The sequence below is a fragment of the Phascolarctos cinereus genome, unplaced genomic scaffold, assembly GCF_003287225.1.
Source record: "Phascolarctos cinereus isolate Bilbo 61053 unplaced genomic scaffold, phaCin_HiC Scaffold_4;HRSCAF=312, whole genome shotgun sequence".
NCBI classification, from domain to species: domain Eukaryota; kingdom Metazoa; phylum Chordata; class Mammalia; order Diprotodontia; family Phascolarctidae; genus Phascolarctos; species Phascolarctos cinereus.
Window position 1 is genome coordinate 590,019,818 of NW_027555847.1, and position 23,273 is coordinate 590,043,090.

Genomic DNA, 23,273 nt, shown 5'->3' on the forward strand with positions numbered 1-23,273 from the left:
AGTTCCAAATTTTCACCCCGTCTCCCTCTCCCCCCACCCCAAGACATCATGCACCCTGAACATCCCTTCCCCTACTCTGTCCTCTCCCCCATCTCCCCCCCTTCTCCTATCTCCCTTCCCCCTCAACTTTCCTGTAGGGCAGGACAGACCTCTGTACCCCACTTCCTACATTTATTTCCCAGTAGCATGTGAAAACATCCCTTTTCCAAACATATGTTTTTAAAACTTTAGGTTTCAAATTTTCTCTCTTACTCCCTCCCCACCCACACTCATTGAAAAGGCAAGCAACTCAATATAAGTTGTACATGTACAGTTATGCAGAACACGTCCACAGTAGACATGTTGTGAAAAACTAACTCTATTTCCCTTAATCCTATCCTGCCCTCCCATTTATTCTATTCTTTCTTTTGACCCTGTCTCTCCTCAGAAGTATTTACTTCTGATTAACCGCTTACCCAGTCTGCCCTCCTCTCTATCATCCCCCTGCTCTCTTGTCCCCTTTCCCCCCTATTTTCCTGTAGGGTAAGATGGATTTCCATACCCAATTGAATGTGTATGTTATTCCCTCCTTAAGCCAAATCCTATGAGAATAAGATTCACTCATTCCCTCTCACCTTCCCCTGTTTCCCCTTCCACTGTAAGAGACTTTTCTGGGTTTTTTTTTTGAGATAATTTACCCCATTCTACCTCTCCCTTTCTTCTTCTCCGAGTATAATCCTCTCTCATCCCTTAATTTTATTCTCCAGATATGACCCCTTAATCTTCAGCTCACCCTGTGCCCTCTATCTATCTATCTACATAAACATACATATAATTTTTTTCCTCCAACTACCCTGATACTGACAAAGGTCTCATGAGTTATAAATATCATCTTTCCATGCAGGAATGTAAACAGTTCAATCTTAATAAGTCTCTTATGATTTCTCTTTCCTGTTTACCTCTTCATGTTCCACTTGAGTCCTGTATTTGAAAGTCAAATTTTCTCTTCAGCTCTGGTCTTTTCATCAAGAATGCTTGAAAGTCCTGTATTTCACTTATGCTTGAAAGTCCTGTATTTCACTGAATGACCATTTTTTCCCCTGAAGGATTATACTCAGTTTTGCTGGGTAGGTGATTCTTGGTTGTAATCCTATCTCCTTTGCCCTCCGGAATATTATATTCCATGCCCTGTGGTCCTTTAATGTAGAAGCTGCTAAATCTTGTGTTATCCTGATTGTGTTCCCACAGTACTTGAACTGTTTCCTTCTGGCAGCTTGTAATATTTTCTCCTTGACCTGGGAACTCTGGAATTTGGCTATTATATTCCTAGGAGTTTTCCTTTGGGGATCTCTTTCAGGAGGAGATCTGTGGATTCTTTCAATTTCTATTTTGCCCTCTGGTTCTGATATATCAGGGGAGTTTTCCTTGATAATTTCTTGAAAGATGATGTCTAGGCTTTTTTGATCATGGCTTTCAGATAGTCCAATAATTTTTAAGTTCTCTCTCCTGGATCTATTTTCCAGGTCAGTTGTTTTTCCAATGAGATATTTCACATTGTTTTCTAATTTTTCATTCTTTTGGATTTGTTCTACTGTGTCGTGATTTCTCATAAAGTCACTATCTTCCAATTGCTCTATTCTAATTTTTAAGGAAGTATTTTCTTCAGTAATCTTTTGGACTTCCTTTTCCATTTGGCCAATTTTTCTTTTTAGGGCATTTTTCTCCTCATTGGCTTTTTGGACCTCTTTTGCCATTTGGGTTAGGCTGTTTTTTAAGGTGTTATTTTCTTCAGTATTTTTTTGGGTCTCCTTTAGCATCACTCTCAGTTTTTCCTCTACTTCTCTAACTTGCTTCTTAAAATCGCTTTTGAGCTCTTCCATGGCCTGGGACCAATTCATATTTTTCTTGGAGGATTTGGATGTAGGGGCTTTGACTTTGTTGTCTTCTTCTGGTTGTATATTTTGGTCTTTTTCACCAAAGTAAGATAATATAGTCTGACTCTTTTTGCGCTGCTTGCTCACGATCCCGGCCAATTACTTGAGTTTTAAACTCTTTGTTAAGGTACGAATCTGCTTCCAATGTGGAGAATGTACTGTCCCAAGCTTCAGGGGTTTGTACAGCTGTTTTCAGAGATACTTGTAGGGACCTGTAAATTTTCAGTTCTTCCAAGGTGGTATGATAAGGGGCAAGGTGTTTACTCCTTTCCTGGCCTGCGACTACAAGTATTCCTTTCTGTCCTGTAACTGTGATGAAGTGTTCCTCTCCACAACCACTACAAGCTCCACCAAGCCAGCGCTTCTCCTCACCCCGGCACCGCTGTCCAGAACTGTGACCCAGATCCACACATGGGCAAAGCAAGAGATTCCTGCCTCAGCACTGGCAAAGAGATCCCTGCAGTCCCTCTCTGATCAGCCACTGGATTCCCCCTCAGTCTTTGGGCGGGAAGCTTGGAAAGCAGCTGCCCCCCCACAGGGCCACGTTCTTGGGGAATGGAGCTGAAACCCCGCCTTCCTTTCTCAGGCACCGACAGAAACACACTTTTCCCACTGACCTTCAAATTTGTCTTTGGCATTGGTGGATTGAGGAGTCTGGAAACCTCCACAGCTTCCCGAGATTCAGTCCTCTGAGGCCTGCTCCAGGTTTGCTGCAGCCTGTGCACCCATGCCGCTCTGCGCTGTGCTCCCAGCCCTGCACGATACACCTTTCTGATCAGTCATCCACGTTGTCTTGGGCTGGAAATTTGTTTCACTCTGTCTTTTTGTGGGTTCTGCTGCTTCAGAATTTGTTTAGAGCCATTTTTTATGAGTATTTGGAGGGGTTTGGAGGAGAGCTCAAGCAAGTCACTGCTTTCACTCTGCGATCTTGGCTCTGCCTCCCCCTAGGGATTCTACAGCTTGAAAATCAGTGCTCTAAAATGTAGGAAGAGTTGTACAAAGTCATGCAGAATGAAATAAGCAAAACCAAAAAACTACGAACACACTTACCATAATGTAAATGAAAAGATAACCAAAGGGGGAGGAAAGCATTTATTAAGTGCCTAGTGTATTCCAGGAACTGTACTAATTAAGTGCTTTACAAATAACTCATTTGATCCTCAAAACAACTCAGGAAGTCGATGCTATTATTATCTCCATTTTACAGTTGAGGAAACTGAGGCAGGCAGTGATTAGATGACTTGCCTGGAGTCATACAGCTGGAAGTATCTAAGGCTAGATTTGAACTCAGGTCTTCCCTACTCCAGGTCCCGCCATCCCTCTAACCAAGGAGCTACCTAGCTGCCTCAGTGTAAATTTAAAAGATTGCTAAAAGGAAACTGAATTTGAGTAATGGTCCTGGAGAATAGAAATTGAAGCTCCCTCCTTCCTTTCACCAGAAAGACTGGGGACTTGGAGGATTACAGTATGTATACTGTATACAGTCAAAGTTGAGGTCACTGTGCTGAGTTTTTTCTTAGCTCCTTTTCTTTTTTATAGGATAGTTAGAAATAATGGGAAGAGTATTTCAGAAATTGCTGAATAAAAAACAAGATACAGCAAAATTAATTTCAAAATAGTAATGCTAGTGTAAACAATATATTTGAGCAGAAATCAGCTATTTGAATCATTTGGCCATAAGGTGATACTTTTATTATTAACTTCTCTTTTATGTAGAATGTCTCAGAGATGGAGAGAAGTGAAGTGACTACTGCCTTTAGTCCTACAGCTAGGTATTATTTAAATGTAAGCCTCTTTAAGGCCGATGCTTTTCCCACACTGTATCAGCCATGTGTAACGATGTAAAAGCTGATGGATATTGATCCATCTTGATTCCCAACTCCCATGAGTTCAGTTCACCCAGTATTTATTCCTTGCTTGCTATGTGAAAGAGATTGTCCTTTCTTATGCTCTAAAATGACCAAAGAAGCTAGTTCCACAACCCTCTAAAGGAATTTAAAGCTCCCATGAACTTCTCTGGGCCTCAGTTTCCTATATATAAAATGAAGAAATTTGATTTGTTGTTCTGGTTCTAAGCCTTGGATATATGATCTAGGCCAGCTCTTTAGGTATAAGAAGGTACTGTTGATAATCAAGATCTTGATGAGAGATTCCATTTTGAATGAATTTGAACTAAAGTAAAATTTTGAATAACTTTTCTAATTTTTTCTAGTTCTTTGTAAGCATAAATCATGAGTCGTAGTGTTTTATATAATTAGCCACAGTGCTTTGAATGGTTTGAAATATTGGTTGAGATGAGAAATTTCTAAGTAAAATTTTAGATTATAATGTTAGTGCTGTAAGCTACTGCTTCAGAGATTGTAGCATGCATACTTGTTTGGAGAGTAAAAACACAAGGTATGTGGCAGGAGCCTGTTGACTAAAAAATTATTCTGTGAACATAGCATTCAACAAGAACTTAATAGTCTACTTTGTCTGACATTATCTTGGGCAAGTACTCATCACATTTTAAACCAGTGCCTTGTTCAGGACTAGGTTTCCCCTCTCCTATCTATATTCCTTTTCTGGCCTTTCATAGCACTTTTCTTATACCTCTTTTTAGCATTTATCACATTCTTCCTTGTGTTATAGGATAGTACAGCAGGAATGTGCACTGAGCCTCTTCTCCATCTCTGAGCTGTAGCTCAAAGTAATAGAGATTTATATGTTATTAGAGGAAAAGGATGATAAATTTAGAACCTAGGACACCCAGGTCTCTTTTTAAAGGTGAGGAAACTGTGGTCTATGCTGGTTCTGGGTTTAAACTCTGGCCTCTTGCCTGCAAATCCAGTACTCTTTCCAACTGTGTCAGGCTGCCAGCTAACCTGATAGACAATGGTAGGGCTTATGTCATTTTAGTAGAAAGTTGGATTTCCTAATTTCTGTACTTGATACATTTTGACATAATTGGAGTTCAAGATTTTTCTACTTCTTGTTAATAATAAACTTCAGGAGTCCTGAACTACTCTAGAAGCAAAATGTTAAACCCTATGTATGCTTAATATTGTATACATTGTATATTGCTAGATTATATCATAGCATGAATATTATGGCTTAGATTGCCCAAATATAATGGAATTTCATTTCAAGCACGGTTTATTTTGCTCATTTGAATAAAACAAGTAGTATCAAAACTGCTAGGTCTAAGGTTATAAGATACAGTATTCATGAAACAATAATGATGCTCTCTTCTATCATTTATCCAACTATCAACTAAGTTTTTTGCTCCTTGGCTTCTAGCTAATTGCTACTGCTACCAGACACAACAGGAATGAACTACTGCAGCTGTCACCATGATTTGTTTACTTTCTCTTGATTTCCATGAATGTGTTATAACCACCTGGAATATCCTTGTAAAAAGTACATTGCTGTAGTCTCTGGGGCGACTGTGGATATTGAGGGAGGAGAGTATTGATGACTCAGGGAAGTCAGTAGTGGTTGGTAGATGTAGAATCTCTCCAGTGTATATGACTTGAAGTTTTAATTAAAATTTGGGGTTGAGATAAGGGAAACTCAAGGAGTTTGCAGGTTGAAGTTAGAGTGATTGAAGTGGACTTAAAAGACTGATCAATTTTAGCTTGGGAATACATATTCAGTGAAATTTTAGTTCCCTATGTTTCCCCACAAATATGAGGAATGGTTTTGATAATCCACAAGACAAGCTTCAGGTTGTGTTCCTGGATCCAGGAAATAATCAGAAGGAAAAAATTATTTCATCATTTAGCTAATTTGGCTATTCCACAAGTACTTAGAGTGGTTACAAACTGCATGTTGTTAAACTAGGTTGCTTATGTGGATATTAAAGAGTAGAAATACTCCCTTAGGAAAGTGTATTCTGATCAACATTAATTCATTGTTTTTAAATTTTTTTATTTTTAATACTCTGAACTTGCCATATACATGGAAGAGTTTTAGAAAAAGGAATGAATGTGCATGAACCTGCAAATCTCTTTTTAGGTAGACTTTTTTTTTTTCTGACCTTTTATCAGTGTTAATTCTGAAGTCAGCGCTTAAGGATCTGGGATTTCATATAAATTACAGTCCTTCTCTGCATTAGCAAACAATGTCATAAATTGGTTTTCTTCATCAGGTTGCCATCCTGGGGATGATCTTTAAACTGAGCTAAGTTATGCCTCCCTAAGTCCTAGACCATCTGTATTGTGAAGATGAAGGTTCCGGCAGTGAGAGAGGTTAAATGACTAGGAGCCGTGTTAGCTGAGCAATATCTGCTGAAACTTGCATTTCTGATGTAATATCCAAGAACTCAAGGTTCTTAAAAACCTGAAATCATGATGAGGCAGCAGTCATATTTTATGAGAGAAATCCACAAAAAGGCCCACAGAATCACAGAACAGGAAAGACCCAGTGTAGGGAGGGACTTGGAAGAGCCTTGGAGTTTAAACATTCCTAAACCAGAGTCCTTTCTATAGTAATAGTAACTAAAAGTGCTTTTAAGAGTTTTACAGGGTCTTTTCTACATTATTGCATTTGATCGTCCCAGAACTCTGTAAGGTAGATGGTGTTGTTACTCCCATTTTGCAGATGGGGACACTAAAACTGAGATTTGCACCATGGTCTTCAGACTATAACTCTTTGCTATCCACTAAGTCACTTCACTGCCCATATGGAGAATGGCATGTAGAGAGGAAAGACTTGACACAGGGAGACTGATTAGCAGGGTATTGCAGTAGTTCAGGGGAAAAGTTATGAGGGACTGAACTAAGGTGTTGGTGGGTGGGTTGGAACTGTTATGGAGATAGAAATGATAAGATATGTGATCTTACTGGATGTGTGGGATTGAGTGAGAGTGAAACTCTGAGAATAATACTAAAGTTGTGAAACTGAGGTACTAGAAGGATGGGTGGCTTTTGGGAGGGAAATGTTTTCTTTTGGACTTTTTGAGATGCCTCCAAGATATGTAGTTTAAAATGCCCAGTAGTCAGTTGGTGATATGAGACTAGAGCCCTAGAAAGACTAAGGTTGGATATAGAGATCTAGGAGTAATCTAGATGGAGATGAAAAACCCATGGGAGCTGGGAGGTTAAGTAAGAGAATATAGTAAGAGAACAAAAGGGAGCCCAAGGGCCTTAGGATGCATAATGACCAGGAGATTGATTGCATCTGGATGATGAGCCAGTCTAGTGAAATAGAAAAGTCAGACCAGGAGGAAGGAACATCCAGAGAAAGCAGTGTTAGAAAAGCTCAGCAGAGAAACCTTGAGGAAGGGAGTAGTCAACTTTGTCAGGCTCCTGAGGTATAGTAATTTAAGGAAGATGAAAGGCAATTGTGATTTGTACTTTTAAGAAAACTTTTAATTATGTGGGCCTTAAACTGCCATTTTTGCTTGAAGCTGAGGAAGCTGCCTTGTAGATTTGTTATCTTGGGCTAAAAACTTGGAAATAAGGAGGAAAATTGAGATTGAGTTAGATGTCAGCTTTAAATGTAACTTCAGGTTGTGTGGTCAATGAATTTTTAAAAAATATTTTAATAACTATTTCATTATAATTGGTTATTGAAAACTTTATTTTTAGAAAGGGTCCACAGGTTCACCAGACTGCCAGAAAATTTTATTACACAAGAAAAGGATTAAGAACTTTTGGACTAGATAATCTTAAAGGTTATCTCCAGGTCTCACTCCTGACCTTTTTTAGCCTTAAGTATGAATTTTTTTCATATCATTGTTTTTGATATCATCCTCATTTCAGAATATCTCCTCCCTTCCCTACCCAGGGAGTGATCCACTGAAAAACAAAAGATTTAAAAGGCAATTCAACAAAACCAACTGACATATTGCCAATAATAATAAAGTTACTCCACTAAAGTTCTTCTCTGATGCCTCCTCATGGCATAGAGGTGAGTTTGTGTTCTCAAAGGCTTTGCCATCTGAACACAAGATCTGGCAGGTCCTCGCAAGCTAGAAAGTCTTTAAGGATGGAGCTAGTGATATATAGTCTGTATGCCTGTTTTCTGAGGTCTGATTTAGCATATGGTTTAGAAAGACTCATTACAGAGTTGGCCACAGGCAGTGATGAATTTTTGACCTCAGCATCTCACAGACTGTTAAGTGCAATCTCTGGCAGGTACCACCAATCTGAAAAGGCTTTCAGTACCAGCTCTCTGACAGACTGCCACAAGGACCAGCCAATTCTGAGGCTCCTGTGGCCAAAAGTTATTCCTAAAATGGTATGTCTGCTACGGTGTGGAGGGGTTGTGATCTCTCTTCAGTGTTTGCTGCAGTAGTCATTCCCTATAACAGTAGCGCCCAGAGTGAAGTCCAGGAGGAAGAAAACACTGAACTGTCCTTCAGCACTTCACAGCTCTTCTGGTTCTGCTACTGGGCAGCACTCTCACCCATCAGCCCCCTGTTTTACTTCCTTCTCCTTGCCCCCCCCCCCAATATCAACAGAAAAGTCTACTTAGGTACTACTCACCAGAACAAAATGTTACAAAGAAATAGCCAGAACTTGTAGAGGCTGCAATCTCTGTTGGTGGAGGGGTCTATTCATTGGCATAATTAGAGATCTCTGAAGTCCTTAAGTAACAAGTATTCAATTAAGTAATACATAAAATTTACACATTTTTATATTTAAGAAATTAACGGTTTTGTTCTTATGACTTGTTACCTTTATTATAGATAAATCCTGCATTGAAAAATTAGGCAAGTTCATAATTACCTGTGAGGTATAGGTATGAGTGATTTTATTTTTTATATGTGTATATATGTGTGTGTGTGTGTGTGTGTATGCATATATATATATATATATATATATAAAAAACCCCATGAGCGATAATATAAATAAAATTCCTTGCTATTAGTGACTTTTTAATGTTTGCATATGTCCTCATTGGCTACTAATTTGATCTTATCAAATTGTATGTATGAATTTTTCAAAAGTCAAGGTGTTGGAGAGTTTGGAGGGAATATGTGTGGAGAAAGTTAGCATTCTGGGGGTATTAGATGAATCTGGAAGATGTTTTTCTGAAATTCTCAAGCTGTTTTAAAATTGTACTTAACCTGATAGTCAGTTGCAGCTTTTGAGAGGGAGAGGAGGCCCTCTCTGAATGGCATAATCTTTGGAGAGTTGGCAAATTGAATTTTACAGCACCAATTCTTATTTTCCCACCTATCTTTCCTAATAGTTTTTACCACTGCAGGTGAAGTCCTGTAGTTTGCAGCTATTAAATATATAGATTTTTATTGTGGGAATTAAAAAAATTTATGAACTAGAAAAGCATCAACAAAAATGAGTATTTCCATATATATATGGAAGGCCAGAAAATAAGAATTATGTGAAAACACAAATCTCATAATTTGTTCCTTTTAATAACATTAAATTTGATGCTCAGATTGCCCTGCTTGTGGAGGGGGACATGGTGTAGTGTAGATACAGTGCTAACCTTAAAGTCAGAAAGACCTGGATTCAAATTTTGACCTGGGCAGTTTTTAGCTCTGTGATACTTAACACTTAACAGATGCCTTCCTTTCCTCATCTGTTAAAGAGGTTGGACTTGAGAAGTAAGGTCTCTTCCAGCTCTTTGTCCCCTTCTTGACCTCACTTTGGGCTCCTTTGTGTATTTTATATAAAACACGTCATTGGAGGCTCTTTTCTTCTTTTTTTTTCTTTAATTGTTGCCGGTACTATCCAATTACCTCCTTCCCTAAGTAAAAACCTATTTTATAACAAAAGTATAGTTAAGCAAAACAGATTCGTGTTCTAATGGTCATGTCTGGGAATGCATTGTGTATCTGCATCCCTCACTTTTCCAACAAAGTGTAGGAGGAATGCTTCATCAGTCTTCTGGAGTCATTATTGTTCCTGCATTTATCAGAGAGATTTAAATCTTTTGAAATTGTTTTCCTTTATAATATTGAGGTTTTGTATAAGATAATTCTCCTTGTTCTACTTCACACTGAATTGGTTTAGCCAGGTCTTCCCGAGTTTCTTTGAATCCACTAACTTTCTTATGTCTTACAATGCAAGAAATTAATATTCTTTTTCTTATTTGAAAATTATTTTTTTCACTTTTTTATTATTTTATTTTGCTTTATCAACAATAACTTGCACAAGTTTTTGAGTTTTAAATTTTTCTCTCCTTCCTCACCTCCCTCCCCAAGACGGCACGCAATCTGATATAGGCTTTACGTATACATTCCTATTAAACATATTTTCACATTAGTGATGTTGTAAGTAAGAATTAGAGCCAATAGGAGGTACCACCAGAAAGAGGAAACAAAACAAAATAGAAGAAAAAGTAGCAAATAATAGGTTTTGATCTCTTTCAAACTCCATAGTTCTTTCATTGGATGTAGATAGCATTCTCCATCTTGAGGCCTTTGGAGATGTCTTAGGTCCTTGTATTGCTGAGAAGGGTTAAGTCTATCAAAGTTAGTCATTGAATAACGTGAGAGGTACTGTGAACAACGTTCGCCTGGTTTCTGCTCACTTCGCTCAGCATCAGATCGTAAAAGTCTTTCCAGGTTTTTGTAAAGTTAACCTGCTCATCAAGGAAATTAATATTCTTATATTCATAATACCATAATTTGTTAAAAATTTCCCCAATTGAGGAGTACTCACTGTTTCTAGGTCTTTACTCCAAAAAAAAGTGCTTTATAAATATTTTTGTATATCCTGGTCCTTTCCCTCTCTTTTGTCTTTATCAGAGGTTCTTAACCTGATTTCATGAGCTTGTTTTTTAACAGTCTTTTATTTCGGTATCATTGGTTTCCTTTGTAATCTTTTGGATTTTATTAATTTAAAAATAATGATCAGCCAGTCATGTGCATTTAGTGATACAATAAAGGTTAAGAACTCCTGATCTACATGTATTTTGTCATAAATTTTCTAATTTTAGAAAGCAATCCTTTGGTAGTATAACATTACACTGAATCTATAAATTAATTTTGGTAGTATTCTATTATGTTAGCATGGTCCATTTATTTCTGTAAAAGACTATAGTAGTATATATTCATAGTTCTTTTTGTAGCTTAGTAATTCGATTGCCAGATAGTTTATATATTCTGTAGTTATTTTGAATGAAATTTCTTTCTTTTAGGTTTTATTGTCAATGTTCAGAAAGGCTTTTGATTTTTGTGGCATTATTTTATATCCTGCTATTTTATTGAAGTGAATTATTTCTATTTTGAATTGAATCTCAAATGTCTTCTAAGTAAACCAACATTTGCAAAATGTGATGATTTTGTGTATTTTCTTTTCCTATGCTTATTGTCTTTTATCTTATCTTTTTGCCATGGCAAGTATTTCTGTATCATCAAGGCAACAGTGGACAGATATTCTTGTTTACCCCCTGATCTTATTAGAAAGGCCTCTGATGTTTATCTGTTTACAGAATATGCCTGCTCTTGGTTTTCTATAGATACTGTTCACTATATTAGGGGAAAATCCATTTATTTCTGTTTTCTACTTTTTTTTTAAAACATAAAATGGGGTTGTATTTTGTTTGTTTTTTTGACTAGGCGGTGGGGTTAAGTAACTTTACCAGGGTCACAAGCTAGTGTTATGTGTCTGAGGCTGGGTTTGAACTCAGGTCCTCCTGAATCCAGGGCCAGTGCCCTATCCACTGTACCACCTAGCTGCCCCTGTTTTTTTTTGGGGGGGGGTTGTATTTTGTCAAGCTTTATGCATTGTTACAGTCAATATTTTTTCCCTTGTTTTTCTTATGCATGTGATTGTTATCTTACCTCATTGCACCAATCCTATTTTTCTGGTCAAAATACTATATAATGTGTAATTTCTAAAATATAGCCTTTGTAGTTCTTAAGAGACCACAGCCTTGTTGCTGATATTTTATTAAACATTTTCACATTGATGTTCATTATCACACCAACAGCTACCCTCAGAAAGGGCAAGCCAGTCTAGCTGAAGCAGCAGCACAGTCTAGGGGAGAAGTTGGAGGTTTCGTATACCAGGCAAGTCAGGCTGCCACTGTCATGTTGACCACCCTCTCCCCTCACGTGGACAGTCTAGGACAGTGAATCCAATAAGCTGGAGAATAGCACTGTTCTCCAAACTATCAGATCTGCTTCCAGTACAGCCCCCGCATCTGTCGTTGAGAAGAGAGGTCATTATGAAGAAGCCCATCTTTATCACCGCCAAATAACAGCTGTTAACCAGCTACTAACAAGCAACATCCCTGAGACCATCGGTCCTGCTTCCCGCCCAGCCGTCCTGACTGTTTCTACCAGCTCCCAGCCAGAGAGCAGGCAAGTCAGACTGGACAGAAACATTGAGGCGCCTTGAAGGAGAGAAAGGAGGTAGCATGTGCCAGACAAATCAAACCACTACCATCTCCCTTCAGACCATGATGGAGTCAGCCCAGGATCCTGAACTCAAGAGCCTTGGGTATAGCGATGCTTCCAGCCCATGTGTTCAGCCATCACATCATCTGGGAAGCAGCCCCCTGTAAGCTGCAGCTTAGCAACTGCTTCTGCAAGTGCTACAGCCACAGCTACTAAAGCTCCAAATCAGAAAGTTCTTGCCACTAAGGCCCTTGGTATTATGAAATGGGTCAACATCAGAAACTGACGTTACGTTAAAGAAGAGGCATCTGCTTTGGGTTCTGCACCCCAGTGACTGTGGGACCTTTCCAACTATTTTTATGTGTTGTCTCCTCCATTAGAATTTTAGCTCCTTGAGAGTAGAGACTGTCTAATTTTTGTCTTTGTGTTCTAACCCCTTAGCTTGGTGTCTGACACATAATAAGTACCTAGTAGATATTTAATGCATTGTTGATTGATTCTGCTAGTTGGCAGTAGAATCAGCAAGTAGTGCAGCTAGATGGCACAGTAGATAGAGTGCTGGGCCTGGAGTAAGGAAGACTCCTCTTTCTGAATTCAAATCTGGCCTCAGACACTTAACTAGCTGTGTGACCCTGGGCAAGTCACTTAACCCTGTTTACCTCACTTTCCTCATTTGTAAAAATCTAGTTTCATCATCTTTAAACTATGGGATTGGACTAGATTATCTCTGAAGTGCCTTCCAGTTCTAAACCTATGATCCTTTTTTTAATCCTACACTAATTTATTTTGGAATATTTGTACCGTTATAAATAAAACTTGGTGGGCACCTGTTCCTATGTAAGTTTGGTACATAAAACTTTTTAACATTCTGTTATAATTTGTACCACTTGCTGTATTTTATGCCTTAATATAACTTATCTTAGCCATTTTATAACTTTATAAACTTTTTTTCATTGTATTTGCAGCCAAATGGACGGACTGTGCTTGAAGTGCCAGAGGAGGAAGTGATCACACCTCCTCGAAGAGAAGCAGCAAAGCAGCAGCAACAGCAGCAGCAGCAGCAGCAGCTAGATGCAGAAAAGAAAAATGAAAAGGTTAGTTGAAGTTACAGAATGTTCTCCTCTCCAGTTAGTAACTTACACCTTCATAAGTAAACATTGGAATCTATCCTGGGGAGCATCCTAGTGTCCAGTATAAAATGTGAGCATCCCAGGCAACAAAGTAACTGCATCTTAGAGCTTCTATAACCTTCCTCAGTTATGTCATTTTTAAAATTAGGGGTCTGGACTAGATAATCTCTAAGGTCCTTTAGAGCTTTAATTTTATGATCTATGACTCATTGAATCAGTATTCTGTTGTAATTAAGGCATAACCATCTATTTGGTGAACAAAGTTTACTTTCAGTAAACAACTTACTTCCCTTTTGGTATTCCAGAATGAACTTTTATAAGATTTGTAGCTGGAACAATTTGGTAAATAGTCAACTTTTGATTGTTTATCTCCAGAAATGGCAATAAATGTCAAAAAGCAGTTGCCACAGCTTAAATTTCTTATCATTTCTTGTATTTTGTTACAGTGTAAGGCACCAGCCAAAGCACTTACTTAGTACAATCCTGATATCTGCTATATCCTGGTAAACCTGACTTTTTGTGAAGGGGCCACATCCTGTCTCACACTGTCAGTTGTATTCTGGGCACACATCTGACTTGACTATTAGTTAATGACACTTGCAACTACTTATGATTACATTGGTCACCCTGCATCCTGATTTGTGCTTTATACCTTAGATGGAACAAAACCTCATTTTAGCTCAGCATTTTTTCCTCTATTTTTTAACAGCGTGGCATTGGTATCATTGCTTTGGATTTAGTAATTGCAAAAAGTCTTGTATAATTACATTTATCTTTAAAATATAATTGACTGTTTTTGTGCTTGATTTTTGGACTTGTCACCTACTAAAGGAGGACAGGTCTATTAGAGTTAACATTTGAATTGTTTATTTTCATAGTGTTATTAAACTGCAAAGTATCTTAGAGATTTAATCCAGCCCCTTCATTTTCACTGTGGGAGTTTTGAGAAGCATACCATACAGTTGTTACTCGAGTCATTTGATACAAACCTTACATTATACACTTCATAGAAAAAGTTGTCTAGACAGAGGTGGGGAACCTGTGGCCTTCTAGGTCCTTGGGTGGAGCCTTCTGACTGAGTCCTAGTTTTATAGAACAGATCCTTTTAGTAAGGGGATTTGTTCTGTTAAGTTTGGATTCAGTCAGAGGGTCATACTTGAGGACCTAGAGGGCCACAGGTTCCCTAGACCTGATCTAGAATCTGTGTATGATATGAGTAGTAGCTCTTGGGACTATTAAATGGAATATATGGAGCTGCTGTTTTTATTTTCATCTTTATGTAGACAAAAAAACCGTAATGCGTTGTCAGTACTAAACTGTCTGGTAGAGTGCCAGTAGCTCCATTTACTTGACTGATAAGTTTTTCTGATTTCTTAATCTGTTAAAAATATTTATTGAGCACCTGTTATGTATGAGAGACTTTGCTCAACATGAAAAGGGATTCCAAAGGTATAAGACAAGACTCTCCCATATGTGAGCTTTTCTCATGACTACAATACTTGAAGTATTTCATTGACTCTTCACAGATTGTTTTCATACACTCTTTACAAATATTGGTAATTGACTTGGCAAGATTGTACTGATGAAAAAATTACTTCAGTGGAAGTATAGTTATTGTGTTTCAGAAACTCATTGGATCTGGAATCAGGAAGACCTGAGTTCAAATACAGCCTCAGACACTTACTAGCTATGTGACTGTGGGCAAGTCATTTTTTAAAATAAGTTTTTGTTTTTGTTCTTTATATTTATTTTATTCTTTAAGCATCTCTCCCCCTACCTCTTCCAGAGAGCCATCTCATATGACAAACAGTCTGGTTTTTTTTGAAAGGGAAGAATCAGCACAACTGATCAATACATTAAAAACATCTGAAAATGTGCAATGTGTAACACCTGTGAACCCTCTTCACAGAAAGTGTTGTCTCATCTCTCCATTCGAGTCCAGCCTGATCTTTATACTTTTGTTGCATTTACTTTTTATTTTTGGTATGTTCTTTCCATTTACATTGTTGTAGTTACTGTGCTTGTTTTCTTGGTTCTGTTTCTTTGCTCAGCGTCGCTTTGAGTGCATCTTTCTTGCTTCTGTATTCATCATACAAAACATTTCTTACAGTTTGTTACATTTCTGTACCGCAGTTTGTTTATCTATTCCTCAATTCATGGGCATCTACTTTGTTTCCTGTTCTTACCGATCATAAAAAAGTATCACCTTAAATAGTTTGGAGTATGTGGGGGCTTTCTCCTTATCAGTGGCTTCCATGGAGTATAAGCCCAGTATTGGAGTCTCAGGTTCAAAGGATTTGGACATTTTAGTCATTTTATTTGCATAACTTCAAATTGCTTTCCAAAATGGTCATACCATTTCCATAGCTCCATCTACAATATAGCTGTGCTGAACAGCCTGGCTTATCTACCTTTGATGTCCATTTGTGATCCAACTCTAACCTGTTGCTGTAAGAAGCTGTAGCATGCATCGTGGCCACACCATGGTAAAACCATCTGGGCAGATGGACTAGACCAGGTTGAGGGTACTTCAGACCTGTTAGTGAGTTGAGGGATATCTACTCTAAGCATATGAAGACTTCCCCCCAGCAGAATGGATGGGTAAAAATATTTGTTCCAGTGGCCGTGAAGGTGGCTGAAACAGATGCTGTGGAGTGTTTAGGGCTTGCTCAGATATAGAAAATGCCAAGTTCATCCACTGCTTGCCAGGTTATCACCAATCTTCTTGACTTTTGTCCTGCCATTGGACTTCGATGATCCTGGAAGAGATAGTAAGGCGGACTACTTTGTGAGGCTTTGTCTCACTTAAATCCAATTCACTCACAAGTCATCAGCCATCACATTGTGATATCATTGGTCCTCTTTGAAAATGAAGGACGAGCAGCATCATTAATATGCTAATATTCCACAACTTCTCTAGCATTGGTTCCATTTTGGGGGGGGGAGGTCATTTTTGCCGATTTGCAGGGTGTAAGGTTAAACCTCAGTGTTGTTTTGATTTCTGGGCAAGTCACTTTATAAAATACTTTAAAAATCTTAGAATACTAATGCTTTTACATGTTATATAATACTATTATAATTATTCTTGCCATAAGAAATTGGTCAAAGACATAGAAGCAGAAGATCTCTGGGGCAGATTTACTTCAATTTAGCTGGATTATAGAGGGTTTGGAGAAGATATAAGATAAAGCTAGAAAAGTAAATCAAAAGTGTGGATGACCAAATGCCAGTGTAAGCAGGGGAATGACATGATAAGTGCTGTGTTTTAGGCGGGGAGGGGAATCAGTAATAAAGTGCAGGATTATTCGAAGGGAAATATGTTGGGCCTTCACATTCAAAGTTTTAATTATTAGTTGTGCATTTCCTTTCATCCTTTTTTTTTCTCAGCATTTATCCTTCCGGCTCTGTTTACCCTATCCCTCCTAACAAGTCTAATTTACTTGTAACCACTACCTTACCCTCCTATTCCTTAATCTACCTTCCCCTCTAAGAGTCCCTCCCTTATCCTCTTTCCCGACCCTCTTAATTCTTAATCTATATACACCTTTCTTTTTTTCTTTCCTTTCTCTCTCTCTCTCTCTCTCTCTCTCTCTCTCTCTCTCTCTCTGTCTCTTTTTTGGTGAGGCAATTGGGGTTAAGTTATTTGCCCAGAGTCACACAGTATATACCTTTTATGCACTTTTAGAAAGTCCCTCCCTGGTCCTGTCCTCTCTCCCTCTTATTTCTTTATAAATTTACAACTTATAAACCCCTTCTAGGGGTTTGTATTGTCCTTTCTTTAACCCAGTTCTGATGAGAGTAAGGTTCCAGCACAACCAGCCCTCCACCCCCACTTTCTTCTTCTATATCAGTTCTTTTCACCCCTCATTTGTATGAGAGAATTGCTCCTTTTTGCCTCTCCCTACCTAGTTTTATTTTTTAGAATCAACCTATTTCGCTCAGCTCAGCCCAGACCTCTTTCAAACTACCCAAGTAATGACAGTCTTAAGTGTACTGATAATTTTTACATATAAGAAATAAACAGTTTAGCCTTAAGTCCTTTACAGTTGGTTTTTAATGTTACCTTATATTTCTCTTGAATCTTACATTTTTCTTTTTGTCACAGACATTTGAAAGTCTTTCAGTTCATTGAATATTCCCCTTTTTAATTTTTTCATTCAGGGTTATATTCAGTTTTCCTGGGTAGGTTATTTTTGGTCACAAACCCAGCTCTTTTGCTCTTCAAAATATTGTGTTCCAATACCTACGGTCTTTTAACATAGAAGCTGCTAAGTCTTGTGTGATCTTGATTGTAGTTCCATGTTATTTATTTATTGATTTTTTTTCTCATTGCTCATATTTCCTACTTAACCTGGGAGCTTTCAAATTTGGCTTATGATGATGGCTGTAGGTTTTCATCCTGGGATCTCTTTCAGGTGGTGGTGGATGGATTTTTTCTATTTCTACTTTATACATTGTTCTAAAACTTCAGGGCAATATTCCTTAATAATTCCTTGTAATATTGTATCAAGACTTTTTGTTTGTCATAACTTTCAGGTAGTCCAGCAATTCTTAAATTGTCTTTCCTCAGTCTGTTCTCCAGATCAGTTGTTTTTGTAATAAGATGTTTCACATTATCCTATTTTTCCATTCTTTTTGTCTTACTAGCTTCTCCTTGCTCAGTTATAGTTTTCAAGGAGTTATTTTCTTCCTTTAGGTTTTTTCATCTTTTTCCAATTAGCTGACTTCACATAATTTTCTTGATTTTTCTTGGATTGCCCTTTTTTTTTTAAAGTTCTTTCAAGAACTCTTTGGGCTTTTGAATATTTGACATTTCTCTTTCAGTTAGAAATGAGTAGCTTTTTTAACTTTACTACATTCTTTTGAATGTGAACCCAGATCTTCTCTATCCCCATAGTAGCTGTCTGTGGTCAAATCCTTTCTCCTTTACTTACTCATTTTTATTTTTATTTTATTTTAGCAGCTTATTATTACAATAAGCTGTAGTCCCAGGGTTTGGGGAATGATGTCCCAGGACTCAGATCCTTCTTACTGTTATTTTCTGAGCTTTGTCGGGGGGCCCAACTTGGGCACTCCTCTCTACCCCCAAGCCACAGCTTGGGCCCTTGCTGCTGTCTGGTGGTCTTGCTTGGTTTCCCCTTTGCCCTGGAACTGAAACAGGGGTTTCTATTCTCCAGCAAGTGCCTGCGGCCAACAGGGCACTCACCAGGTGTGTGCCAGGACCAAGTCTGATCAGCATAGCTGGGCCTGGCATCCCCAGAAAGGGGAGGTCCTTCAGTCTTCCTCTGCTCCTCTGTCAAGGCACCACCTGCCCTGAATTCCCCCCTCCCATCCTCCACTGTCCCTGAGGTGAAAGTTCCTGAGGCTGATCTGCCTCCCCCACCCAGCTGCCCCCAGGGTTTGTTGTTTTTGATTTGGGGCAGTCTGCCTGGAGGTGTTTGCTCTTCACCAGGGTACAACCTCCACCCCTGGAAGCAGGATCTTTCTTGAGGTCCTCTCAAGTTGTCTTAAGAGGACAACTGCTTAACCGCATTCATTTCTGCTGCTCTAAGTTCGCTTTGAGGCTTTGTTCTGTATTTTTAGTGGGGGGAATTTGGAGAGCCTGGAATTTTCTGACCTACTCTGCCATTCTCTCATTTTTCCTATGTCTTTCCATTTTTACCCAAGTATGGCATGAGAGATCACCTTTTTTGCTGAATTCTAAGTAATGCTGTATTCTTCTGACATAGTCTAGTTACTCTGACCAATTAAAAAAAAGAGTTTAGTCTCTATAGTTTAGCTTTGATGAATCTTTGCAAACTTTTAGTGATCACAGTTTCTCTAATTGCTTACTAATCTTTCTTTTAATGAATTGTTCTAGATTTTATTACAAAAGGAAGAAACCTAATAGTCCTTGTTTGTAGGCTTTTCCTCACTCCTTTTTTGGTCATTTAGACATCAGCCCTCCTTTGCCTCTACAGAGCTCATTCTCATTTGCTTCTCATTCTCCAAGTTTTTCATTGAGACTACCCTAGGATTTAGTTCTCCTTTGAAGAAGTGATTTGAATTCATTAAAGCCAACTAGATGGCTGTCTAACAGTCTCAGTTATCTTTAGGACTTATAGCCAGGATGGCTGCCTGAATGGAGGCAGACCACTTAGCTGTGACAGGATTGTTCCAGCAAAAACCCAGAATTCACACTAGACCAAATAATGATTAAGAAATCCAGGAGGAAGCTACAATAAGTGACTTCTTCCATTTCAGAGCTGCACAAAAAGTCAGAAACCAACATGAAATAGGAACAGAGGCCACCAATAAAACCAACACTGGAAAGGCAAACAAACCTATAGCCTACACAGGTCTTCTGTGTCCTGAAGTTAACGAGATTGGAGATCTTCCTAGAGTAAGCCCCAGGTTCAGGACCTTGGGCAACCGAAGGATCTATAGACCAACAAAATAAATTAAAATAAAATAGGTATTTCATTTTAAAACAATTACTATGCAACCTGCAGGATTTTTTTAAGTGCTAATTAGTATCTTCAGTTTCTGTTTGAGTTTGACACCGCTGCCATAAAGGACCTTGAAGATCCAGTGATCTGAACATCAAAGATCCAAGGGGGCCTGACCTTCAGAGGCAGAAGTCTGCATAGGAACCTGGATTGAGACCAAGTAGGGCCAACCACCAAACCCGACATCATCAGCAGGGGTAGAGCCTAGCTGTCAAATCCCAATTCAGGAACTAAAGCTGGAGTAAATCAAAGAAAACACCAACCAGTATAAAAAATTATTGTACACCTAGAGATTTCCTTAGGTGAAGACTGACTCCAGAACCACTGTAATTAGAGGCTCAGAGGAAAAAATGGATTTTCCACAAGTACTACATAGTGACCTACAAGGAATGTGGCAAGATCTTTTTTAATTGAAATTAGAAACTGAGTAAAAGAATAGAAAGAATAAATAGCTTAGAAGAGAAGTGGTAAACCCCCTGAAAACTAGAATAGAGCAAACAAATGATTCCATGAGACAGTAAGAAATAGTAAAACAAAAATCAAAACATTAAAAAAAGAAAAGAAAATGTAAGATACCTGATATAAAAAATAGCTGACTTAGAAAATAGATCAAGGAGAGATTTTAGGAATCACAGACTTCTTAAAGCATTACATTTCCAAAAATCAAAACTGCCCATATCTATTAGAAATTGAAGTGAAGTTAGAAAGAATCCACCATTCATCTCAGAGTCACTCCAAAAAGCTTAATTAACCCAAAGATAATGCATTTTGTTTTATTCTTCCCAATACAAGGGTCATTCTCTTTGGAATGGAAACAGAAGCAAAATCTTCTGCTAACCCCAATATAGACTAAAGAAAAAAAAACTTTTTCATTTGTCCTATTTGTTGCCACCTTCAGCTCATTCTGGGTTTCATATTCCTGACACTTTTTCTTATAATTTTATCTTATTTTTAACTAACATTTTTTTATCAATACATCACATTTATTATTGAATATATCTCCTCAGCAAGCCATTCCTTGTAACAAAGATTAAATAATAATAGTAATATCATTTATGTAATACTTTTAAGGTTTGCCAATCATTTTACACATTTTATCTGTACAACAACCCTGTGACATAGGTGCTATTATTATTCCAGTCTTATAGATTAGGCCTGCACAAGTTACAGCCACTTGCAGAGCACCAAAGAGTTTCCTCTACATACAAAGAATGTTTTCCTCTACATTTTTCAAGAGCCACCTAAAATCCTTTGGCATGCTACAAGTGGCCCATAAGTGGCCTGTGGGCAAGTTGTGTAGGCCTGTTACAGAAGAAGAAATTGAAACTGGTAGATAATTTGACTTGCCCAGTGTCATACAGCAGTAAGTGACTTGAGACAGGATTCACATTCAGGTAGTCCTGCTTTTAGGTACGGTGCCCTATCCATTACACCACTAGCTGTCTCACATTAAAAAATAAAGAGAGGAAAAAAAGCAGCTCAGCAAAAACTAACTAACTGATCATGTCTGACTATGTGAGTAATGATTGTTTCATTCTTTGTATTTGTGTCCCCAGTGGCTCTCACAGCCCCCTGGCACAGAGTAGGTGCTTAACTAGTGGTTATTGATTGATTGATATGTACAGTATTCCACATCTCTAGTCCCCTAACTTCTGCAGTAAGTGTGGGGAAAGGTGCATTTTCTTGGCCCCTCTCCATGGCCAAGCTGGTTATTATAATTACATAGAATTCATTTTAATTTTATTGATCTTTCTCAGCATGTCATTTCCTTATTCTGCTTACTCACTGTACATAAATTCATATACATACATGTATCCTCGCTTCTCTGAGTTCTTCATATTTGTTATTTCTTAAAACTTGGTAATGTTATGTTACGTTCTTACATCACAATTTGTTTAGCCATTCCTCAATTGGTGGACACTCAGTTTCCAATTCTTTGTTTTCACGAAAAGTACCATTGTGAATGTTTTAGTGAATATGGCAATGAATGCTTTAGTATATGTGGAACCTTTCTGTCTTTGACATTCTTTGGTAATATAAGTAGCAATAGAATCTAAAGAGTAGGGACATTTTAGTCACTGTTTTAAAAAGCATAATTTTAAATCGTTTTACAGAATGATGATATTGATTCACAGCTCCACCAATAATGCATTATTGTGCTCATCTTTTCCCACACCCTACACAAACATTGACTATTCCATTCATCTTTTGTCATCTTTGCCACTTTACTGGATATGAGGTAAAACCTCAGTTATCTCTTTGATTTTCATATCTTATTGCTAGCGAATTTGAGTAGTCTTACATATCACTATGAGTTTGCATTTTTTGAGAGCTGTTCATATCCATTGACCACTTATCTATTAGCAAATGGTCTTTGTCTTATATTAGTTTCTCTTATATCTTGGATATTTGGATATCTCTTTATCATGAATATTTGACATACAGATTTTTTTCCTAGTCAGCCATGCTTTATTTGCGGTCCATTGATGTACAAAAGCCTTTCAGTTTCATATATACATATGCATATATATACATATATACACATACATACATACCTACATACATACATACATACATGCGTACACACACACACAGACACGCACGCCTGTTTGAAATTATTTTGTTTTGTGATTGCTTCTATTCCTTGTTTGGTTAAAATCTTTCCCTGTAGCCATAGTTGTGAAGAATACCTCATCTGGTTCTCTTATTTGTATTTAAATAGTTTTTTAAAAATAATTCAGATTGTATATCTATTTTGATGTTATTGTGGTATATGATAATAAAATGTTGGGCCAAACCTAATTTCATCCAAACAACTTTCCAATTTTCTCATCATCTTTGCGAGTCAAATAGTTCTCTCAAGTAATTTATATCTCCAGTTTTATGGAACATTGGGTTATTTTTAAGCAGTGATAAAAGTTTTTGATGATTGCTGCTTTATAATGCAGTGTGTCCCAAAAAGTCTCAGTGCATTTTCAAGCTCAAATAGCTAACTACCTATGTAATTTGAGTTCTGGAAGTGCTGTTCCCCTTTTTGTTTCTACATTTTTCCCTCCATTAAATTCTTTATTGACTTGACTTGAGATTCTAGACCTTTTATTTCTCCAGATGAGTTTTTTATATATTATGTAGGTATATAAAGGAAGTATTCCCTTCGTGTAGGGTGTTTTCTAATTTTATTTATGTAAATCTCTAAGGTACTTTGGAAGTTGTATTTTGTTCTTTAAATTAAACTTGATCTTTACTATTTGCTCCTGGATTTTGTTATTGATGTATAGGAATGCTAATTGATTTTATGGTTTTATGTTGTATCCTGCTACTTTAGTGAAACTCTTCATTGTTTTCATTAGTTTCTTTTGTTCTGTTTTCTGTGCTATCATGTCACAAGCAGATAAGGATAATTTTGTCTCCTTTACCTTTGCTTGTGCATTTGATTTCTTTATTT

The 23,273-nt window shown here is 37.7% G+C and overlaps 1 protein-coding gene across 3 annotated transcripts in view; it reads left to right on the forward strand.

Moving 5' to 3' along the window:
* The window catches only part of MTDH (metadherin), a 64,740-nt gene that overhangs the window by 8,556 nt on the left and 32,911 nt on the right, over positions 1 to 23,273 (forward strand). For all 3 annotated transcript variants that reach the window (XM_020968932.2, XM_020968939.2, XM_078153671.1), the window contains exon 2: positions 13,176 to 13,304. In XM_020968932.2, the coding sequence (XP_020824591.1) occupies positions 13,176 to 13,304 (129 nt within the window). The remainder of the gene's footprint in view (positions 1 to 13,175; positions 13,305 to 23,273) is intronic.